At 50.9% G+C, this 23434-nt stretch overlaps 6 protein-coding genes across 6 annotated transcripts; 5 read left to right on the top strand and 1 right to left on the bottom strand.

Moving 5' to 3' along the window:
• The first annotated feature begins 905 nt into the window (after positions 1-905).
• FOBCDRAFT_225129 (uncharacterized protein) lies at positions 906-3801 on the top strand. The gene is made up of 4 exons (XM_031187256.3): positions 906-1321; positions 1390-1523; positions 1573-1576; positions 1656-3801. The coding sequence occupies exons 1-4, from the start codon at positions 1257-1259 to the stop codon at positions 3643-3645; spliced, it is 2193 nt and encodes a 730-aa protein (XP_031038391.3). The 5' UTR covers positions 906-1256; the 3' UTR covers positions 3646-3801.
• Positions 3802-4197: 396 nt separating this feature from the next.
• FOBCDRAFT_39604 (peroxisome membrane protein) lies at positions 4198-5792 on the top strand. The gene is made up of 2 exons (XM_031187255.3): positions 4198-4643; positions 4700-5792. Exons 1-2 carry the CDS (start codon positions 4424-4426, stop codon positions 5704-5706), a joined length of 1227 nt encoding a protein of 408 aa, XP_031038390.1. The 5' UTR covers positions 4198-4423; the 3' UTR covers positions 5707-5792.
• Positions 5793-12028: 6236 nt separating this feature from the next.
• Positions 12029-13890, top strand: FOBCDRAFT_275169 (uncharacterized protein; the record flags this gene model as incomplete). The annotated part of the gene is made up of 2 exons (XM_031187252.3): positions 12029-12461; positions 12530-13890. 2 exons carry the CDS (start codon positions 12029-12031, stop codon positions 13888-13890), a joined length of 1794 nt encoding a protein of 597 aa, XP_031038387.3.
• Positions 13891-14636: 746 nt separating this feature from the next.
• Positions 14637-16380, top strand: FOBCDRAFT_225139 (uncharacterized protein). The gene has a single exon (XM_054704961.2). It carries the CDS (start codon positions 15122-15124, stop codon positions 16049-16051), a length of 930 nt encoding a protein of 309 aa, XP_054560936.1. The 5' UTR covers positions 14637-15121; the 3' UTR covers positions 16052-16380.
• Positions 16381-16476: 96 nt separating this feature from the next.
• On the top strand, positions 16477-19435 carry FOBCDRAFT_225142 (WD40-repeat-containing domain protein). The gene is made up of 3 exons (XM_031187250.3): positions 16477-16857; positions 16953-18804; positions 18855-19435. Exons 2-3 carry the CDS (start codon positions 16961-16963, stop codon positions 19078-19080), a joined length of 2070 nt encoding a protein of 689 aa, XP_031038385.2. The 5' UTR covers positions 16477-16857; positions 16953-16960; the 3' UTR covers positions 19081-19435.
• Positions 19373-23434, bottom strand: FOBCDRAFT_261635 (P-loop containing nucleoside triphosphate hydrolase protein; the record flags this gene model as incomplete). Its single annotated transcript, XM_031187248.3, has 4 exons — positions 19373-22552; positions 22601-22989; positions 23038-23364; positions 23414-23434. 4 exons carry the CDS (start codon positions 23432-23434, stop codon positions 19570-19572), a joined length of 3720 nt encoding a protein of 1239 aa, XP_031038383.2. The 3' UTR covers positions 19373-19569.

Below are 23434 nucleotides of genomic sequence, written 5' to 3' on the forward strand. Positions count from 1 at the left end.
GGTGAGGGAAAAGTCAGTGGAAGGTCTATCTCTAATGGTTGTTGTGTGTCTGATCATTGAGCGTGGGGGTTTTATATCGAGGCATCATTTAAGGAGACATCTGAAAACGCTCTCGCTATGGTGAATATGACAGCTTGAGTGCCCAATCCAGCAATCTCCGGCTCTCCCAACACTTTTTTGGGCATTGTTTCTCCTCATTTGTCTTCGGAAGCAACGGCAGTTATTCTTCAAATCTGGGCCGAGACCCCGTTTCTATGCTCTAGCGGATCTCAGTGGTATCCACTACCACGCGCCCATCTAATGCTAATAAATCTTGTTCTTGTTCTTGTTCTTAATTCATGACGCACTCGTTATTGGAAGGATTCATTTATTTAAAACATAACTATCATAGTAAGGCTGATTAATTTTCACATGCACTGAATGACTTGCCGTAATGTAATTTATAATAATCTCAGTCAGCTTCTAAATACCGAGAGATATCAACATCAGATCCATATCATAAGTTTTATCTTTAACCACAATAACCGCCGTATTCACACTAGTCATCGCAGAATCATCCAATCAAGGAACTCTATCCCCGCTGTGATCAGACCCCCTCCACAACCCGGCAGCTAAACCAAACCCATCCTGATCCATATACCGTCTCGCCTCGTCCGCCCAGTGATCAACGGAACCGCCGTTACATCTAATTGAGCTTCTAGATCCCGTTAGACACGTCAAAAGATGTAAGTTTAGCTATCAGTTTTATAAGACTCAGCTCAATTATCTCCTCAAAAGTCAATTCAACCTCTGGTGGAGGTGACTAATAAGATAAACCTTGCTTGATCTTGCTTGGCTCTCTCCACATTCGCCTTCTCCCTTTTCCCCTGGTTCTTTTTAATAAACCCGCTGCTTCTTCACACGTGGGAATAATTTATATTTTCTTGGAGGTTGTCATTGTTATCATCCCACTCAATTTCGGGGTCTCGCCTCATGACAAGCGCCGCTGACGTTGAAAGATTCCACCGATAGGTTCTGAACTTTGGCTTAGCCAGGTACGGCACAGCACAGTATTGGGTCGGTACATCAAGGCCCGTCCCCTGTAAGCTCCAAAACCGAGTACCGAGCCGTCCCCCGTTCTACCTTACCAGAACGGCTTCTCGTCTCTGCGCGAGCGGGCTTCTCCTCACACAAACGATCTTCCTTTTCGAGCCTTGAACCAACAAGCCGTGTCTATTCTGTCTTGGGGTTTTTGTTTGTTGTGGAACCCCTGGTACATGTTAATCATGGAGATCCAGTTCTCGATCCCTATCAATGGAGGGCGATCCAACAGCTCGGCGCCGTAAGCCAGAAACCCTTGTCGCACACAATATGGATCCGAGCTGAGCTGACTTTCCGTCCTGTCTTTAGTTCTTCAGGTACAGACACTGAGAGATCTGCAAATGCGACGGCTTCAAGAGCTGGTACGCATCGTTTTGCACTTGAGACTAGGGCGCGACATACAAGACGAAGCTCAAGTAGAGCACGCACGGGTTGTGCTACATGTGAGTTCAGTACATGTCTTTTATGAGTCTGTTACTAATGGCTTCTTAGGCAAGTAAGTGTCATGCAGTTGGTCGCATGAACTCAATTCCCTGGGTCGCGCATGGCGTAAGAAACACACTAACATCGTGAAGAAAGCGACATGTCAAATGTGACGAGACAAAACCAGCCTGTCTCAATTGTTTAAAATGGCGAGGTTCATGCGATGGCTATGGCGACGCAGCAGCTACACCTGCTGAAAGCGCCACCGAACCTCGGCCGCGCTCAACAGCCTCAAGATCAAAAGCGACATCGAACTCTGGAGCCAAGCCCCGTGCAGCGTCCAAGATTAAGGTTACTACAGGTTCAACGGCTGTTGTGAAAGCACGACCACCGACAATCCCCGAGGAACCTCCAATCAACACCATCTGCTTCACAAGTAGTGAGCAGCGATCCTACTTCGATGAATGGTCGGCTCTTAGTGTCGGGTTCCTCAGTGGAGGACTCGGAGACTCACGATTATGGACGACTACGATGCCTCAACTTACACTACAGGAACCCTCATTGAGATATGCCGCTATGGCAGTGGGCGCATTACGCAAAGCCTCCAACGTTGAGTTTGAAGCATCCTCACCTGGAAATGAGCTAGCGGGCGACAACAAACATTACCTTAACGCAATTGTTTACTACTGCGAGGCTCTACAATTACAAGCCAAGGCCAGACCAACGAAGGAAGGGCTACGGACAGCTATGTTGGCGTCTCTGCTGTTCATCTGCTTCGAAGCGCAACGAGGAAACATGCCGGCGGCTCTCAAGCACATCACTCATGGCTTCAGCATGTTGAACGAGCTTGCAGCTTGTACCGACAAAGCTCCCAGTCTTGTCAGAATCGCCCCTGCACCTCCAGCGCTGGTTCAAGAGATCCTGGATTGCTATAAGCCCTTGGAACTCCAGTCGCGATCATTCATGGGCTCGTATAAGAAGTTCTTCTTTCCGCCGAAACCGCCCGCAGTCGCTGCCAAGCAAGCTCCTGCATCGCAGATGTCCAGTCCTCATTCTGTATCAAGTCCACCAAGTCAACCTGGTACGCCGTGGGCGAGCGCACCTTCAAGTCTGCAGAACCCAGTTGGTCTTCCGAGTCCACAGAGTCAGGCGAGTCCGCAAGCCGTGTCAGACCAGCAGACGCCTCCACGAGCGCCTCCGCAGAGACCCCCAGGTATTGCTCCGTTCACCAAGCACTCACCTTACTTCAGGCCGAAGCAGACGAATATCAGTGTGATTGAAGATATGCCGGCTGTTTTCAGCACGCTGGACGAAGCCCATGGATACTGGACATTACTGCAGAGGCAGCTTGTGCAATACATCCCCCTTCTGACAGCGACGACGGCACAGCTTGCTTTGACGAAAGTGAGAGATATGAAGGAACTGGAAATGAAGCTAGACAGCGTGAGGCAAAACCCGCGGATCTCAAAGTTTCTGGAGGAATCCAGGCATTGGCTTCAAAGATGGTCAACATCCTTTAGTCCCCTGCTTCAGACCGCGCAGGACAATCGCCAGAACGATGAGCAGTCTTATCTGCAAGCGATCAACTTTCACATCGAGTTTCTCATCCTTTATATTTACACCGCCATGCCACGATACTCTGGCGTCGAAACGGCAAAGGACCTCACGCCACAATACCGGGAGCTCAACGCCATTGCCGAGACTTTAATCGCATCGCGTCCCAACTGTGGTTTTGCAATGGACTCAGGCTGGACATGGCCGCTCTTTGTCTCAGCATTCGGCTGTCGCGATCCAGAAGTTAAACAAGACGCAATTCGCATTCTAGGAAAATACCCCATCCGCAACGCCCTCCGTGACAGTCGTGTATTCCGCGCAATCGCTCTAAAGAACCTTGAAGTCGAAGCTATGAACGCAATGGAAGGCGATGAAGACAAGCAGTGGCTAAGACTGAGGAGGAGAGAGCTCGTCTTTGAGGATCTGGGAATGAACATTATCTTTCGGTATGCGGAGAAGAATCAGGCCACGGGCGAGTGGGAGCTCATTGAGGAAGTGGCGGCGTTTATGGTTGGGGAGGATGGGCAGTTGAATTGGCATAGACAGCCTATCTCGGAGTCGGTGTCGATCCTTTCGGGTGTTTGTTAAGGGAGTTTTGATTGGGATAGAGGAGGATTTGGATGGATAGCAAGCGTAGGAGTTTTGGCGTGCGTGCTTTTAGGCTACGACGATGGCCAACTATGGAATCTTACGACTTGTTTTAAGAAGTGCTGGTAATCTAATACTAATGAGTGCAAAACGTGATTGTTGCTCTTTTATTTGACCACTATTTGTTGTTTTATACTGTCGCCAGTTTGATGGAGTCGCTCCATCGCTTGTCGACTTGTGCAATTTTCACGTGAAATCAGCAATTGGCCAACAAACAGTCAGCAAAACTACAGGATATAGACAGATTATAGCTAAACCATCATCTAGCAAATACTAGCATCTTATATGTTTATTATTTAAAGTCATCTCTCACATTATCTGCCGTTATTCTCACTTTCATCCATCCCTTTCAACTGCCAAGTTTAGGGTACCTACCTCGGCGCAGATGCCGAGGTCGTCGGCCTCAGGCACGCGCCACCTCCACATTCTGAGCCAGCACCTGGACGGGAAGTGACGTGCCTGTGCCTCGGGGTTCGGCGGGCCAAAGCGAATCATCCACAAGCCCAACGCAGCTGAGCTGAGCTGGCAGCACCTCTCCCACTCATTCCATCATCATCAACTATCTCCATCAACGTTCCTATCAATACCGCCGGTAGCGCGTCATGGCTGGCGACTGATTCCAATCCCGCCAACGACCGACTTCACGCGCGCACCGCTCCTTTAATATCGCTGTTCCCCCTTGTCCGATCATCGCCGACCGACTGGAGAGAGGGAGAATATGGACCCGTCTCTGAAGCGCGACGTGCCTGCTTCGGCTGCGAATTCTACGAATTTACCATCTGCTACGACGAATAAACAACAGAAGAAACCTTCGCTCGGTCGCATTCTGTCATTACCGCCCAAATGGCTGTCTACGTATGAGGAGTTCATAACGAAGAATGCCGGTCAGGTGTCACAGATTGAGAGCGCTCTACGGAGCTTAACATATATAATTCCAGGTAAGCTTTTCTGAGACGAGTTTTCAAGTTTGGAGCTGTTTCTAACGAACCTACAGGCCGCTTCCGCGATGCCGAAATCGCATCTGAGTCAATCCACTCGGGTGTCCAACTTCTCTCTCTCTACCATGACTCCCTCCTGCAAAAGGCCATCGCGCGTCTGCCGATGGCGAGCATGCCATCGGCACATGCTCGATATACACGATACTGGACTCAACGGAGTGGTGCATACCGAAGAATAGCTATGTTTTTACAAATGATCATCTATACAGAGATGCTATGGGAGATGACAGCAAAGCGACGAGGTGGCGAGAAGTCACGGTGGAAGGTAGTCGTGATCCTGGAAGCACTGAAGGCCTTCTGCCGTCTTCTACTCCTGCGCATCACCCGGTCGCGCCCACTGGTCACGCCCGTGCTGCCTGAACGTGAGCCCATCCCTGAAGATGCGGCCGCAGATGAAGAGGAAGAGATTGCGTACCGAAGTGAAAGTGAACTCATGGACGATGTTTCGGTGAACGGCTCTGCGTCAGGATCTTCGCGGGACATGAAACCCGCGCACGAGCGTGAATGGACCATGCCCCGAACAGGAATGAGCTTACCATCATTACCAGAGGGAGGAGACATCAGCTCGTATTTGTTGGGACGCGTGCTTACAGCTGACGACATCAAACCCGCGACTAAGCTCCTAAATCAACTTCAGGGAAGTGGTCAGGGTGCTGAGATACTGCAGATCTTGTCACCGCTTATCTACGCTTCAGCCATGGCCTACAACATCAGGAGAGGTGGCGACAAGAAGAACTGGACCCCTTGGTTGATCGGCTTTGCAGTCGAGTATGCTGCCCGGCAATTACGAGACCGAGGGTTACGAACTACATCCCTTGAACGGGAAGAATGGAGCAAGCGTGGTTGGGCCATGGGTTGGTGGGCGATGAGGGGCGCTGCATACGAGAACATCACCAAGGGAGTCGTCGGAGGTGTAACGAAGAGAATGCCCTCCTTCATCGGCGGTATCCTCGAGGACTACGAGTACCTCTGGGAGAATTACTACTTTAGCACGAGTGCATAAAGTGTACTACTCACTGCACTGAACTTGGTTTGGAAAGCGGACCATGTCGTCTCAAGTACATTGAAGATTATACTTCGCCGAGACATGTCGGCTGACGATCTCGGCTGCTGGGACGTTTTGGAAACTTTTTCTTCAAGTAAACATTACGGGGCATAGCATATACGATCGGCAGATGGGCAAAGGACGGCTAGCCATGCAAGCTTTGACTTTGATGAATACCCGATTTGGACTACCACTCTCGCGCCGGTGTTGCACGATTGCTCTTCAGCTCTGCCCGTGCGGTCTGGTCTTTCCCCAAAGCCCCAAGCCCAAGCCTAAGATCGAAAGTTGGAGCCCTCCTCTCCGATCCCATTCGGAACGATCAGGCACAGTGTTTCTTTGATCGTCCCTGATCGGGTTTTGGACTGCCAACTTTGGGTGGTGCGGGTGTCTTAGATGGACGATCGCAAAGGTTCGCACGGACGAGAGCACAAACCTGACGATCAGTTACACTTTGATCATTGTACGAGTTATTTTCTCTCTCTCTGTCTTCTTTCTATAGTTTAATAAGAAAACGAAATGTAATCATCCAAGAAAAGTAACGGCGAACTAGGATCGGGACTAGAAAATCGGTGACGTTTTAGTGGAAAGGGGGTGGAGCGGGGTGTAGGTAAAGTGAAGGCAAGCGAATGGAACTCAACTCAACTCAAGCCAACTCGACTCCAGTGCGCGTGGCAGTGCTCGGCCGAGAATATGAACCCCTTGTAAATGGAACAGTACCTTACAGAGTAGGATCCGTAAGAAGGAGGGAGCAAAGACCCCGATTCCGTTCGGCTTTCTGCAGTTTTGCACGACGAAAGACGGAGGTGCCGGGGTGTGGAGGAGGAGGTGGCGCACTCGGAGCCGGTGCGTCTGGAGGCTGGTTTCATATTGATTTGGAGGAGCGTGCAGTGGGCTGTTGTGTTCAACAGTCTTGTCCCTTCTGTTGTTGAGAATCTTTCAGCTGAAAAAGAGATAACAACTTCTCGAAAGAGACGGTGAACGAATTGCCGGAAATGTTATCTCGCAAAAAAACGTGGTGCTACTCGGTCCCTTGCATGTAATACATATCTGCCCTTTTATATATACCAAACGGCAGGGTTTAGACGGTATATCGCTCCTTTGGTATAGAAACGTTCTGTTCCCGAGCAAGGTTTGTCAAGGTTCCATGCTTAAAAAAAACCCTTCATCCCCTATTTCTTACCGTGCCTCTGTCTCTTTTATCTCCGGGCTATCTCAGCTGGGTAATCGTGTGCTGTGCGGTGCGTAGGTACCCGAGCCAAGGATGGTGAAACCTTTGACGTTGTGATTTTCTCTGTGATGAGGGGGCTGAACGGGAAATGCGGGAGGACTAAAAAGCAACAATACAATTAAAAATAAATGCAGACAGACAGACGTACGGAATACACAGAGTTTATGTCTATGACAAGAAAGAGTTTGGTCGACGTGGGACAGTGATAGCGTTCATGTTTAAACATAGAAACACGAACCCAAGAAATGGGCTAGAAAAGGGTCTTCAGCGACATGCTTGTTGCATATGATCTGCTTTTAATGCTGGAATACGAAGTGGGATCCGCAAATGAATCATGTTGTGGATATGTGCCTAAGGAGATTTTAGCCGTCATTGAAGAACACAAGCTAGACACAATGGCTGCATAAGTGTCTCTGATAGAGCGGAACTCAACGAGAAGTGATTTTGCAGAGGATTCTCGTGCCTTTTTGCCCTTTGGGTGAAATTAGAAGCACAGACCCAGCGTCTCGGCGACCATGCCTAGAACACGATAGCGTCGTTGATCGGTTCATGTGATGATGATGATGATATGTAACCTCTGGTCCCTGACTAGAACAGATATGGATAAACTTTCAAGGACCAGTAACGATGCGACCATGAAAATATAACTCTATACGCGGGTGAGCAATATCGTGAACTGTGGGTAATGAGATGTTTGCTAATCGGCACCAACAGAGCGTGTCAGGCGGGATGCAACTCTAACATCGTCATCATCAAGGTTCTCGACCTTTGGATCGTCATGGTATCTTTTGTGTCGGTCGGTCAAACTGGGCTCAACGGCGAAAGGGGGCGGGACATGGGGAGTCGTGATACGCGAAATGATGCACGTAAGAGCGAGCTTCTCGAACTTGGACAGTGCGTGACCCAAACTTTACTGCTGGTTAGCTTCTGGCTAATCTCCCAGCCAAGACAAGTTTTTGATGATTGACAGCGGAGTATTTCCTCTTGGTGCAGATAGATGCAGATGCAGACAACCGAGCTGAGGCCGTTGAGTTCGGTTGGGCTCGTTTGAGTTGGGGTTTGTTTTCATCCTAATAAGAGCCAGGCAATTTCCACATGTGCCGCGCCAGTAAAAGCTTACCCCTGTGCTGGGACGCATTAAAGACCCTAGTCATCATGTTGCTTAATGCCCGGGGAACTTCAATTACAGTGCTGAGAGGCACCAGTCAATTCGCCTCGCTCGGAAAAAGGGCGCAGACGAAAACGCAAACTGATTGAGGGCCCTGCCTTTGCCTGTCGTTCGTTGCGGGTGGAGAGGCCAAGACGGGAGGAGATAGGTAAGCGATGACGATGATGACAGCGGCGATCCAGGGGTTGAGAGCTAGAGTTATCCGACTCACTCATGGTAGGTATAGCAGATCCAACCACAACCTTTCTCGTCTACCCCTTGCGTTTCTCTCATGATTTGATTAGAAACCAGTCCGGGCTGATGGAAGAGGCGTCAAGGTGCGACGTTGAGTTGCAGACATGATGGTGCCATAAATCACTACAGTTCAGAAAGGCTAGCCCAGTCCAGTCGCTCAACCAACCCCGACCCCCAGCTCCAGCCTCAGCTTCAGACCCAGCCACAGGCTTGATCATCCTGGAAGCTTTGCAATCGAGCTGTAATCCGGATGTTGAATGCTGACCGAATTGAATTATCGTTACCTGGTCATTGACGACTTGAAAGGTCTGGGCCCGGCACATGTCATGATCCATACCTGGGCTCGACAGTCGCTGTAACCCAACAGCGGAACTCTTTTCAGCGTAACAACCAACCCTTCAGAGAGACCCTCTTCTAGGTATTCTTTTCTTCTTTTCGGTCACTACCCATGTTCATATAGAACCACGGACACGACATCATTCGAGCCAAGGATGTTGCTCCTTTTCTTGTCGGGGCTTTACCCTCGGACCAATACCTGTAGTGGCTGATTGGCGGAAAACCGTTTCGAAACGCTCGACGGGCGGCGCTGACGGTTATCTTCTGTCTCATTCCAGTGCACAGTAAACTCTTCTCTGCCTGGCTAGGCTGGCCGTTTTGGATCGCGACCCTTGAATTGCTGGCTGTTGGCTTTACCCAATGTTCCTTGCCGTTGGTGTTTCAGGTGAGCATAGCTGTTACAGCGCGGGTTCCGGGTTCAAGCCAGATCAGATCACCATTTTGCCCAGAAAGGCTGGAAGCACGTTTTGACCTGGGTGGCTAAAAGAACTGTGCCTTTACGGGACCTACGGGTAGCCAAAATTGATCTGATTGACTGAATCAATCCCCGAGATTGCCAGAAAAACGTGGTAATCCCTATCATCGTCAGCTAGCAAAACAGTTCTGATAACAAGGGACGTGCCACGGACTATACTACCTTGATCAAGGCAAACCCCGGAGCAAAGAGAAGGGATTTGGAAATAGACAGCCCAGGATCAGCAACCGGGCTCTTTAGCACAAGGACGCTTGGGCAAAGGGTGCCGCCTATTGTATCGTTAATGGGCAATGGATCTTTCCTGTGTGGATCGTATGCCATGCTCGTGTCATGGGAAATTCGCATTCTGAACAGCTTCATTACGGCCATTACAGCCCTCTGTCAATGACAGACAGGACTCTCGCTTCTCGGTCTCCCGAACACGACCCCATGTCGACTCTTGTCTCTCTGTGCCTGCAGCCGATGCACGGGACAGGGGCAATCCTATTGGCTTGATTAGCCAAGAGACATTGCATTAAAGCGACAACGCAAACTTGAACACAAGCAAGCAGGCAGGTAATTGAATTGCTATCTTTAGAGTCAATATGTGGTGAAACACAAGGACTTCTGTGTTTGTATGGCTACAGCACACACTGATACACCGTCACAAGATGTTTTGGCTCAGGTAGGCAGGCTGTCATGCCACAAGTGAGCTGGCACCTTTTCTGTCGCTGGCTGTTTGATTCAAAGCTCCCGCCATCGTTCTTGGGATTGACTGCCAGGACCTGGTTCTGAACCCTGGCTCCTTGTTGGCTTGGTGCTTGGCTTGGCTTCTGGTCTTGGCTAGGTCGGTTTCTGCTGCAAGACCCCCTGTCCTGGCTCCTGGGCTCGTCATTGACCCCTGGTGCCGCTTCTTCGACCCAAACAGAACCAGGGTGTGCCTGTCTCGTCGCCCATCAGGTCCCGCCTGTCGGTCGACAGCGCGAGAGGGGAGATCTCGTTGTTATGACGCTCTGCAGAGAGATCGTGATGAGTTGAGAGACGAGGCAAGATGGAGAGGGAGGGGATGGAGGAGTCAGGTGAGATCGTCGCTGTTTGCTTAGTAGAGCGGTTATCGAAACGAATCGACGGGAGCCATTCAGATGATGACAGTAGCGCTTTCCAACACTTCTACAACGGCTTCATCCGCGAATAGGGACTTCGGTAGTGAACCACAGCGCGCTGTAAGGTAAGCAGGCGTACATTGGCAATGCAGTCCAGGCCAGTCAATAGGATCCTTCCTGTACGTCACGTCACTATTCAACTGTACCTGTCGATTTTATCTATCCCTCCGACCTTACCTTATCCTTGATCCCTTTCCTCGATCCCATCCCCTGGATCATTTTCTCCTCCACATCATCCATAGCTTCTCTCACTCTATTCTCATCCTCTCCCGTCATTTTATCTACACTCTCTCACGGGGAATAAGCTCTTCTATTTTTGGGAAGCTTGTTCACTCGTCACGGGTAGTGAGTGATCTTGGATTTCCGCCCTCTTCATTTCCACAAGGGAAACCATCGCGGCTCGTCATTAATCATTAATTTTTGTGAAACTCTGGCTCAAGAGCCGGACAGTACGGGACAGGGCTTGGTACAGAAAAAAAGGAACAGGCCCCCAAAAAGACCGCAACAGCAAGGTACCCGAACCTAACCAAAGTGGTGCCCCATTTTAAACAGCAAGGGCAATTTTGGTTGGTTCAAGCTCTACTTTTCGACCCCATTTGCTCCTTTCTAGGTTCTGCCCCAGTCCCAGTCTCGTGGGTGTCTGTTCTTTTTTGGGGCAGTCAGCCAGACAGTCATTGAATTGAGTGAGCGAGTGGTGCCAGAATCACAAACCGACACCTCTGGCACGGGCTCCAAATCGGGCCCGCCCCCCTTCTTCAGTGCAACAAGCTCCTTCCAGCACCAGCGATAGCGCTCTGCTTAGCTGTCTACAGCCGCAATTACAGCAGCAGCACAGAGCTACAAAGACCAATTTTGTCGCACCCCCTAAACACCACGATCAAAACACAAAAGGCACACAAAACATCAAAAGGCGATCATTAATTAGTCGGAGAAATATCCTGGCTGCACTACACGCCCCTTTCCCTTTCTGATCTCTGCCCCATCAGCATCGTTCCGTCTTCTCTCCCCCCATCAGCCATTGATCTCTCATCTACGGATACTGTGCTTGTACCGAACGGACCTGGGATCAAGACCCAGGACCCAGTGTCTAGGAAGACTCCAGCACCCCTAGTCTAGCTTCTTCCTCACTCCCACTCCTACGAGAAAGAGACTCCCTGTACCTGACTGAGCAAGCCTGTACCAACGCTTGTCGCTGTCGCCGCGGCCTGCGCCTACTCCTACACTACCCTCCCCATCCCCCATCATCTTCCATCCTTTCCCGTCGTCTCTTCACAACTCCAAGCTAACCGTCACCAACCTTTTCTTCTTCTTTCGTTTCTCTCCTGTTTCTTTTGCTTCATATCCACTCTCGCTCAAAGGTCTTGGGACCTTAGACTCTCGCTTTTGTCCTTCGTTGTTCAATCGTTCCCGAAATCTGACGGAACCAACTCATTCGCTACCAACCCCGTATCATCAGCTCATCATCCATCGACTTCAACCACATTCGCTTCAACAACCGCGTTACATCCAACCCAAATTCTAAAACCAGCTGACGAAACTCGAATATCACCGCATTGCTCATCTTGATTTACGTCGAAATTTCCGATTTTCCCTCCATGTGAGCGGAGCCCATGGACCCGAGACAGAACCAGAATCAGCGACAGACCTCAAGTCAGACCAGCAGCCCCCAACAATATTTCGATTTCCAACAGCACAACATGTCGCAGCAACCGAGTCCTTCGCCCCAGCAGTCTCACGACGCGAACCCTCAGGATGTCCTCGCCGAGGCCCGTAAGAACCTCCAGGTCCTGATTGACTCAGGCATGTCCAAGGAGCTTCTACATCAGCTGGTCGATGGTGGCCATGGCCTCAGCTTGAACCTCAGCGCGATGACAGCCATGCAAGCCATGCCTACGATTCCTTCTCAACCTCAGCAGACTCCTTTTAGCCAGCAACCTCCCAACCCGAGTCAAACGGCCCCTACTGCTTCGCTCGCTCCTCCACCACCGATGCGATGCCCTCCTCCGCCTCCTGTTGCCTCCAATGGCCCTAGTATCCAGGCCGTGACGACGACTCCGAATAGCATTTCATCCACTGCCACGGCCCCTTCAGCTGAGATCAAGCACGAAATCATTTCTGAGGACATGAACTGTACGTGAAGCTTGCCCAACAATGAAGCCTTGGCCCCTGGAAGTTTGCTAACATTGATGCTAATAAAGTTCCCAACCCAGCCATGTTTCTTCCCCCGCAAGCTGCATTCAGCCATCGCCCTCGCATCTCCGTTTCCTCGACGAGTTCCGGTTCTTCTGGGCATGCTTCCATCTGGTCGACCAATTCGGGACAATCTTCGATGTCTTGGCAGTCCGCTTCTACTTGCAACCGATCGCAGGCGCCGCTCCCTATTCCTCCTTCCAGCTCTTTGAACGGACTCGGTCCCATGAGTGCCCCGGTCGGCACAGCTGGTAAGACCAACATTTATTGGTGCACCTCGTGTGAGACCAGCTTCAAGCGCAAGTATGACTGGAAGCGCCACGAGGATGAGTTTCACGAGCGCTGGCGCAAGTATCCTTGTCCCGAGCCTGGATGTAACCGCAGCTTCTGGGGATCCAACTCGTTCAACCAGCATCACAAGCAGTGCCACGGATGCAAGACTTGCCCTCACGCCGAAAAGGTGGTCAAGTTCCTCCGAAAGCGCAAGTACTGGGCTTGCGGCTTCTGCTCTGCCCTTCACCCTGCCCGTGAGCGCCACGTCGAACACGTTGCTCGACACTTCGAGTCGGGTATGACAAAGGGTGACTGGATGCATTCTCGTGTTGTGTACGGTCTCCTCCACCAGCCTCTGATCCACGAGGCTTGGGATGCATTGGTTGTGAGCAAGCAGGCCGAGTACAATGGCCGACGACCCCAGTTCAGTTGGCACCCAAGCAAGACTGGCCGTGCCCAAGGTTTCCTCGAGAACGAGAACCCCGGCCAACTCCAGGATCTGCTCGAGTTCTTCTCCGGGGATGAAGGTGAAGCTCAGTGGATTGTCAGCGTTGCGTACGACCTGGCCGATATTGTTCTTACCTCAGCACCAATCCCCTCTCCGCAGTACTCACACGCCAGTCTTGGACCCCAGGGCTTTACACACGACCCTCGAATGTCGTTTATGCCACTGCCTACCCAGGGCCATGGAGGGCATCAGTCTCTGATGCCTTCACCTGATCCTCAACAGACCCAATTCAACGCGCCGTTCCGAAACACGATAATGGTGCCTTCCCAACAATTCCCCTCACCCTCGAGACCGTCACCAGACTCTTCGTCCCACTCACCAATGGGACCTTCAACATCGCCGTTGATGCCGCCACCAGCGCCTTCTCCGCTCGAGAAGCGTGAGCTACCACCACCCCCTCACTCGCAGGGCCACGACGCTGGTGAGTCAATGATGGACTTTGAGTACTCGCCAGCACCGCCTGTTTTGTTTGACGACTGGGAGAGTCTCACAGGCTCTGTTGTCGAGCAACCCGGCCAACAGCATGACGGTGCTACAGGTGGCTGGGGCATGGTGCAATATTTCAATGACCCTCGCGTCACCTCATGAGCTTAAGCTAGCCACACACACATAACACATTCTTTGACTTTTGGACATTACTGAGCCATCTGGTTTGCTTGCCCAGTTTTGGGTTCCCCACGTTTTCCTTGAATCGAATCAACAACAACCTTTGCGGACCTCCTGGTGTTCCTGCAAGCATTTTCCTTTTTTTTGTTTTTCCTTAGTAGATAATGATAATACCCCTTCATCGAGACGACAGGTGAGGGCATCTGGGTTGTTTTTTTTTATCTTGTCACGGCAGGCTGAAAGAAATGTATTGGGCTTCTCATGTCCTGGTCCTGGATCAAAAAGGTGGAGTTGGGTGATGCAGCTGTCCTGTCGTCCTTTGTTTCCTTTTATGTCATTGATGGATGAGAATACATGGGAGTAACTTGGGTTGGTGGATTGAATAGGGACAAAAACCGGTGGTTGAGTGAGTTAGCGAGTGAGGATGTGTACTGGCATTGAAGCTGGTGTGCATTTACAGCGACGCTGAATAGCCATATGCTGTAAGATAGGATAGGAAGAGAAAGAAGCAAGAAAGGAATAGAGAACCCGGAAGGGACGGATTTGAATGAATGAGTGCGTCAGAGGCTGAAATATATGGGATTGATTTGAGGAATGTAGGGGAAATGAGGTGGTGCCTGAGACAATTGGGCTGGCATGTACCTTGTGCAGGGCTTTGGCTAGGGAGATGTATGTCTTGGATCTATTTGGGGGCATGTAGATATAGTCACGAGTTACGATGCGTTGAGCTGTAATACACATTGAGTTTTACTTTGATCTTGAAGCTACGGACCGACCATGATGAGATGGCTGAGTTGGTGGGGAGTCGTAAAGTCATCGCCAGACAAGACTCTTCTGCGGCGTACGCGTGAATGATGAAGTCATCATATGAATGCTTTGGCCTGAACAGAACATGTAAGATACGCAGGTGAAGAAAATGGGCTTGTTTGTTCTTACATCGTAGCTGTGCGCCTTTGTTCATTCACTTGGTGTACATGGGTGAAGACAGTGGTGACAGTCTCATGTACACCATGGAAGTCCCTTACTGTTCCAGCAATGTCGACTCTTCATGAGTACCTATATAACCAAGATGATCTTACCTCGCATCATCTCATTTTCCCTCCTCATCGTCAACAGCTTTGAGAATGCTCACAGCAGAGAATATCACAGCCAAGGTAGTCTTCATCCGCACTAACAAACCAACACAACAAAAAACCAGGACCCTTCGCCCATCATGCCTAGACATAGCAAGCGCCCAACCCGCAAAGTCGGCTTTCTCGACGCTCTAGGCCAGTGGACAATGGGTCCCTCTCACCGTCGCAGCTCCCGCTGCCGTCGTCACCCACGCAGCACATCCGCAACCCGCGAAGCTCGTCTCGCAAACGCCCCTCCAGATCTTAAGCTCACAGCCCGTCAATGGCGCCACTACGCTGACGTCCCTCCTGAGCCACAAGATGAGTGCGACTGCAGTGACTGCGGTGAGGAGTATTCTGACGAGGAGCAGAAGCCTTTTGTGAGTGCTGAACCGGCGCAGAGGATCTGTTCCAAGTGGTCGCATTCTGAGGGGTCGGCGTTCACGCGTGAACCGACGGCTGTTCATAGAGATTCCGGGCTGAATCGGATTCTGGGGAGGCTTGAGGCGGAGACGGCGGAGGAGCAGAGGCTTAGACATCGGGTGAGTTATGATGCTGATAATGATGCGCTCTTTGCGAATATTCCTCGTCGGGATCAGAGGAGCGCAGGTGAGATTATAGTCCACCGTCATCGTCTCGGCGACGGAGAGGATTATCTTGCAGTTGAGACCTTTGGACACGGCGATTCAAGCCATCGCGATACAGATGTTCAATCAGTACGCTCATCGCAGTTCTTTCTCAACCCTCGTGAAGCACCCCACGTACCTCAGGATGCCTGGCCTCGATCGCTTCAGCATGTCCCCGAGAGCTCGCAGACTAGAATTCAGTCTTGGAGGGATTGCGTCAAGGATGGGCCGGAGCCGGAGCCTTCGGTGTTTGGGGGCAGTAATGCTCCGACGGTTTGGCCGGGGAGTGGTGAGACGGTTGTGCCGGATGATAGCCTCACGGAGGTTGCTGTACGGAGCAGTCGGAGATCTTCAAGGAGGGAATCAAAGGGTGGTAGGAGTAGACGACATTCGGGGAGGAAGTGAGTGGCTGAGAGAGGGAGTGATGAGTGAGTGAAGTTGGCCTTTACTGTAGAGTCTTGGGAGATTGATTGGAGTTAAGGTAAGTCTTTTGGTGTAAGTCAGAGAGAGAGAGAGAGATGGTAAGTATTGATAGCTACGTCTCAGTGAGAGACCTAGACTGAGCCTTGAGTGGTAAGTACAATAATGAATTCCCTTTGTCTGTAATGTTTGTCTGATACTAGTAATTGTAAGTGGATGGCCTCAGCTGACGAGGAATTGACATGGCAGACTGATAGACTTGAATGCCAATACTGCTGGCGCTCTATTGTCACAGGTAGAGATATCAATTGATTGGCAAGTACATGTCATGTGCTGAACTAATTGAGAACAATGAAAGAACTATTAAAGGTTGACTTACACCAACACCTCGAGACCCATGCCCCTTGCCTCGGCTCCACCATGTACCGCATATCACTAAGACACATCGGGCCACCTCCATCTCCAGCTCCAGCTCCAATTAAACGCGACGCGCGAAGGGAGCTTCAAACACATTAAACTTGGACCTTTATACATCACGCCCCGCAGTTGCAACGGCACCGCAACCTTGCCAACTGCTCTCTATACCTATTATATCTCGGCTTCAATACCTTGAGCTTCTTCTCTGATCTCTCGCGACTGCTAACGAAGCTTCAAAGACGATTTGGCGATCCTGCGCACGGCTACAGACCCTTTGCGACACTTTCGAATGCGATTGGGGATTGGATCCTTTGTTCAAAGAGTGCTCCATGAATTGATACTTTAGACTTTTGCTAGGTGGATATATTATACAGGTAAGTACTCATTACGCCTCTGAATCATTTGCGCCAGAGTTGTCTTGAGGTCTCCCTACATCAACCTCCCAATTACACCCAGCTAACCTCCCCAGTGCCCATCATGAACACCCTAGACGACGATCGCTTGTCCGCCAGCTCAGCTGACTCAGACAATGACAACGACAACGACAACGATAATGACAATGATAACGACCGCAACGACGTCGACGAGACAATGGAGGACGCTGACGACAACGGCGATCAAGATCAAGACGCAGAAGGCGACGACGACGACAATAACGACGACGAAGACGACGACGACAATGCCGACGCAGACGCTGATGCTGACGGTGAAGGCGAAGAGTCTCAACCGCCTGCGGCAGACTCAAACGATCAGACGGGTACCCAGATAAAATCTGAACCCGATGATTCGCAATCGCAGCCCAGGAAATCTGCTACACCCGCTCCGAGTCTCGACAGGCGGTGGCCGCAGCCGTCCGCCGAGTACATCAGCGCTGCGTCTTACGATATCGTGCCGACCATGGCGGCGCCGCAATCGACGAGTGTCAATGCGATGGCTATCACTCCGGATTTGAGGTACTGGATCACGGGAGGTTCGGATGGGTATATTCGCAAATATGACGGTCCTAATACCATCAATGGGAAGTTGGCTTTGACGGTTGCGCAGAGACATCCGTTTGTGGATAGCGTTACCAAGGCTGGGATACTCATGTCGTACTGGGAGAATGAGGAGCCGCCGCCTCCGGGACGGGGAGATCAGGAGCATATTCTCTCGCCCGTCTACTCTCTTGCTGTGCAATCACAAGCTCTTTGGTTGCTTTCGGGTCTTGAGTCAGGCGGTATCAATCTCCAAAGCGTCCGACACGACGAGGGCAAGAGAATTCACTGTCTTCAGCAGCACACAAACGCTGTATCCGTCTTGACTATGGCACAGGATGAGAAGAGCGTTCTCAGCGGTGGATGGGACAAGAATATCTTTGATTGGGATCTCAACACCGGTCAAACGATCAGAAGTTTCGATGGCAACGCAGGTCAAATCTCAGCTCTAGAACTCCGTCCCGCAAGCGGTGCTCCCATCCCAGAAGACGACGATGAACCACCGCCTCCTACAACAATGACTACAAACAACGCGGCGCCTATAGCGAATGGGAATTTTACAGACGCACTCACCAACGATGGAGTCGACGATATGACCGCTGAGTTCAACGCCAATCCCAGCAATGGCGATGGTGATGGTGCAGCTTCGCCTGCGCACGACAGTCTCTTTGGAGGAAGTGACGCGGGTAGTTTATTCGGTGAGACAAAGGAGGATCAACCCTTTGGCAACGACGACGACGAGTTCGCTGCCGTGATGCCGGGCCATGGTCACGATAGCGCTATGGACCATTCAGCAGACATGGCCGCTCTCGATGCAGGAAAGGACCCAGAACCCGAACCCGAACCTGAGCCTGTACCTGAACCAGTCGTTGAACCGCCCCCGCCTGAACCATCGCAGGATGCAAGCGACGCAATGGACGTAGATCTCGTACCAGCTCCGACACAAGCTACAGAACCATCCCAAGACGCACTCCCCAAGTCCGAACCAACATCCCCCTCGTTACTCCTCACATCACACACCTCTACAAACCACGATCCAACACAAACATCAAACACAACATTCCTCTCCGCCGCGATGGACGGAACATTGAGGATCTGGGATCGACGCCAGCCCGACCCCGTAGCGCGCATCGGCACGAGGAACGGTGTTCCCCCGTGGTGCATGGGCGCGTGCTGGAGTCCCTCCGGCAATAACATCTACGCGGGCCGTCGCAACGGGACGGTGGAGGAGTATAATATCCACAAGGCCAAGAGGAACTGGGAACCTCATAGGACGCTCAAGTTTCCCGGGGGCAGCGGAGCAGTCAGTGCCGTGAGACCCATGATAAACGGCCGCCATCTCGTCTGGTAAAGTCCCTCCCCATTCCCTCTTATCAGCCTATACTGACAGTGTCCAGTGCCTCCCACGATATCATGCGCCTTTACGATCTTCGTGAATCGCCCTTGAAGCACTCCAGTGTTCCCTTCCTCATCATTCCCGGTCCTCCCCGTGCAGGCGTCATCTCCAGTCTCTACATCGACCCGACAAGCCGCTACATGCTGAGCGCTGCAGGCACAAGAGGCTGGGAGGGTACCAGCACAGAAGTCCTCATCGGTTATGAGATAAATGCTACCAATGGATAAATGGGAGAGCCCTGGGTTCGTCTCAACTGAAACTGACTCTCCAACTTTGTGACCTGGTCGTCGTGCTTTATATATGCTGGAGTTGGTCATGGCGAGCTTAACTTATAGTTGGATTTTCCTGCCTCTAGCAATTAGACAAAATTCCATTCTTATTCCTAAATTCCTCGACTTCTCGAGTCACTCAATCAGCAGCAGTCAGAGTTTGATACAATACTCGTACAATTTCTACACCAATTACTACATAATTTACAAGTCCTATCGTAAGCGATTCATTCAATCACTCCGACCGTCCCCCAACCCTCCCGATTGATAGCAATATCCTCATTTCCAGGATTGACAGGATGTGTCATTACTCAAACCATTTCCGCCCACAACATACCAGTCATGAACCTGATGAACTGACACCGGTCATGTTACAAAGAACATACAATTAATATGTACTGTAACCATGGTATGAGTACGACCTGGTGTGTAGAACATTCAGGCAGTTCAACCGAAGCTGATCAAGTCCTCCTCCTCGTCATCTTCGACCCCGTCATCCACTGACGACTCAAGTCCAATCTCAGTGCCCGATTTAGCAGAATTCTCCTGGCTGGCCTTGGCCTCTTTGCAACTTGAGTACTTCATTGACCAATGTGTTTCAACTGTCTCTTCATACTGCCGATTAAGGTTCTCGGATGTTCTTGTGCGGTGCCAGGTCTCGCTGATGTGGATTGATGCTGGGCTCTTCTGACGTCTCTTGGCTTTCGCGTCCTCCAGGAGTTCTTTATCCTTTTTAGCCAGCTTTTCAGGGCTCCAGTTCTTGCGGCGAGATCTTTCCTTTGAGGCATCCGTGAAGCTCTCAAGGAAGGTCGTTGTCGTTACGGCATTATTCGCAGTTTGGGTTTGCTGGATCGTTTCCGCATAGTATCCTCCCTCCATTATCTGTTCACTGGTTGGCTCTAAGCAATGTTTTCGAGTTTGCGCCATGTGAGCTGAAGTCTGGACCTTGGAACTTGGAGCGTCAAAGGTCGAGGGCGGCTGGGCTTCAAACCGGCGAGTTGGAGACGTCTCATGGCTGGGTCCTTTCAAAATTGTTCGATTGCTTCGTGACTGAGGGCGATAGTTAGGCCTTCCTGAGTTATTGTTGGAGTTCCCACCTCCTCTACCCGCTATAACTCCGTTACTGGCCCCGAAACCTGTGTTACGTGGTCCATGAGGTGCTTTGGGAGCTCGAGCAGGCACTGGAGAAGTTCTGACAGCCAACTTCATCTTTGGAGGCTCATCGCATCGTGAGGGGCACTCGCAAGATTGCCAACAAAGCGATTCGCAATTGTGGCCACACTTCAAGACCTCTTCGCACTTCTCCAAGCATTTGACCTCGCTCTGGTCGAACTTGTGACAGGTGAGCTGACATGGATGGCCCTTTGCACACGTGTACTCGCAAATTTTGTCGCAACCACCTCCAGGGATGTGTTTCCAACCATTGGCATTCTTTATGTTCGTTCGTTGCCCATGGTTATGGCAAGTGACTGGCAGGCAGTTGTCGATACTCCGGCGGCCTTCAAATACATCAACCACCTTTCTCCATGTACTGTATGCCTCCGTATTCTCTTCTCGCACGAGTGTTTGGGAGTTGCCGAAGATATACATTCCGCATCTCGCTCGGCTGGTGGCCACGACTGCCCGATTCTCATTCCCAGTAAAGCCTGGGCGGGCAGTTCGAACTAGCGATAGCAGAATGATATCGTTCTCTTCGCCCTGGAAACCATCGACAGTCCTTACGGACCACTTCTTCAAGGGATTCTTGAGTTCCAGAAATAGATCCCGACGAAGCTTCTCAGTGATGAGGGCAGCCTGCCCCTTGTAGAAGGTCAAAACAGTGATTCGCTCTGGGTCCACGCCGTTCTGAACAAGATATCGCACGAAGCCGACTATCATGTCTGCTTCATCTGGATTCGAAAATGAAAAGTCGTTGGCATTCTGCATCTCCTGCCCCTCGTGATCAAACCACCAAAGGCTCTTCCCGCCCATGCCTGGTATAGGAGGTCGGTTGTCTGGTTCGTAGACGGAACAATGATCGGTGAGCTTGGGATAGAACGCGTTGACCACTTCGCGGATTGCAGGGACCATACGACGCTGGACTCGGAGCATACTATATGGCAAGTTGAGCTTGACTAGGCGCTCAAACAGAGAGACATGCATATTGTAGGGCTCACAACCGAGTTCTCGCACATCTACAGATGGCACCAGCTGCTGGTGATCGCCGACAAGTACGACCTGGTCCAGACTGGGATAGAGAGCGGAACTGATGTTGGCTTCTCGAGTCTCGGCCGCTTCCTCGATCATCAGTATGTGGGGCTTCAATGCTGAGATCATACCTCGATACTTGGACAGTCCGGTGGTTGTACAACCCACGATCTCAATATGTTCATTCTTGATGACCTTGACGTCGTTCTCCCATCGGCTGACTTTGATATCATCACATGCTTCCTGGTACTCTTTGAGAAGCTGAGGGAACTTTTGAGCTCGTGTGCGGATAAGTTCTTCTCGTAGGAGGCGATAGACCATGCCGCGATGTTGAGGAATGATCTTATACAGGTCTTGGTGCTGTTTCAACATCCTCCGGGCTCGGTGGGCCCAGGCGGCTTGTTTGGAGAGTGCACCTGGAAGGGCACCGGTGACATTGAACTTCATGGGAAAGAAATCACCATGGAGTCTCTCCTTCTGATTCTCTTGCTGCGTTTCGTCAATGGCATCCTCCTTTGCAGGATCTTCAGCCTGATTCTGAGGAGGGCGATATTTATAAGTGGTGTCTGTCTCGATAAAGTCCTGGAGCCAGTGCGCAATGCGAGACTCGATCTCAGTTCCGTCATCACGACTGACCAAAGCAGCAGATTCCCACTCGTCATCGTCCAACGACTCGTACTGAGCATCCGATAGGAGTCCTTCTCGAAGAAACTCTTCAGCTGGGATTAGAAATGCAGGGAAGCATTCCGACAACAACTTCTCAATTCTGCCGAGAACCTTTTTTCGAGCGGTCTCACCCCCGACACCACCTCGAAGGCGCTGTGAGTTGGCTTTGAGATTGTACAAAGAACGCTCTTCTATCGCCTCGTCTTCTGTACGCCCACCAAGACGCACAATAACGGCTTCAAAAGCCGAGAGTCGGTCTAGAAGCTGATCAAGAGCGTGGTTGGTTTGAGCAGCAACTACAATAGGTGGGATATATTCGGTTCCTTTTTGTCGAGATTTGAGAGTCTTAATATAGCTTTCAAGGGCTACAACTGATGTAAATGTCTTGCCAGTGCCAGGAGGACCTTGGACGACAGCCATCTCTTTGTGGGTCATGCGTTCGAAAGCTTCCCTTTGAGAAGGGTCAAGGTGTTCAGCTCTTCCAGGAATACTAGGAGTCTGCCCTGGAGTATCTGCAAGATAAGCGGCCATGTGTTCAGTGTTCGACTCATGAATGATGTATTTGTCAAACTTGGAACTGAGGAATGTTAGTTTGAGAATTGAGAATACACTGGGAACCACTTACTCAAACTTTGCGGCGTGTTGCAGCCCAACCATCGCGTGACGAACAGTCTCAAAATAACCTCCTTTGGCTTCAAGCATCACCATCTCAACGGAAGGATCAAAGACGGCAGTGTTGCAGTCGGACCAAAAGATCTCGATCCGGGGTGGAGTGTTTACATCTTCGTTGTTCTCAGGGTCGGGTTCAAGACCACCCACAATGTATCGTGCTGCAACAACTGCAACATAGCATTGGGTGTTGAAGTTATCATCTCGGGGAGACAGCGCAATAAGGGTACCAGCAGTAAGCCGGTTCGACTGTCTCCACTCAACTTTGGTGGATGAGCGCTCCGTTGAGAAGGAAATGCGACAGGCAGGTCCAGACCTGGCAAGCAAGTAGCCTTGAACGTGTACCTTAAAGCTGTTAGTAGAAGACTTGAGGAAGGAGAAAATGTGACTGACTTGTGTATAGATGTAGAAGTTGTCTCTGTCCCCCTCCATCATCCTAGGCTTGTTCCTGAAGCAGTTGATAGCTTGCCGAAGAAGCTCAGTACCCTCGAAACGATTCGTGAGATACTGGAATTCAAGGTAAGCATTCTTGGCATCATGTTCAGATATATCCTTGCTCGCTGGTAGATGAGGCAATGGGGCAGGATCGATGGACATCAGTTCGCTCGAGTGAGGGAACTCTGGAGCCATGTGCCAAGGGACGCTGCCAGTCTTTGGCAGATCGTTCTTGTGCTTGACATGCTGAGTAATGATCTCCAAAGGAGTCTGGTCTCCTGGCATCTTGGACACATTAGTATGCGGGGAGAAGAGATATCGTTGTTGCACTCACTTGGTGGTATTGGTCCCCCAT

The sequence above is a fragment of the Fusarium oxysporum genome, chromosome VI (genome assembly GCF_013085055.1).
Source record: "Fusarium oxysporum Fo47 chromosome VI, complete sequence".
NCBI classification, from domain to species: Eukaryota; Fungi; Ascomycota; class Sordariomycetes; order Hypocreales; family Nectriaceae; genus Fusarium; species Fusarium oxysporum.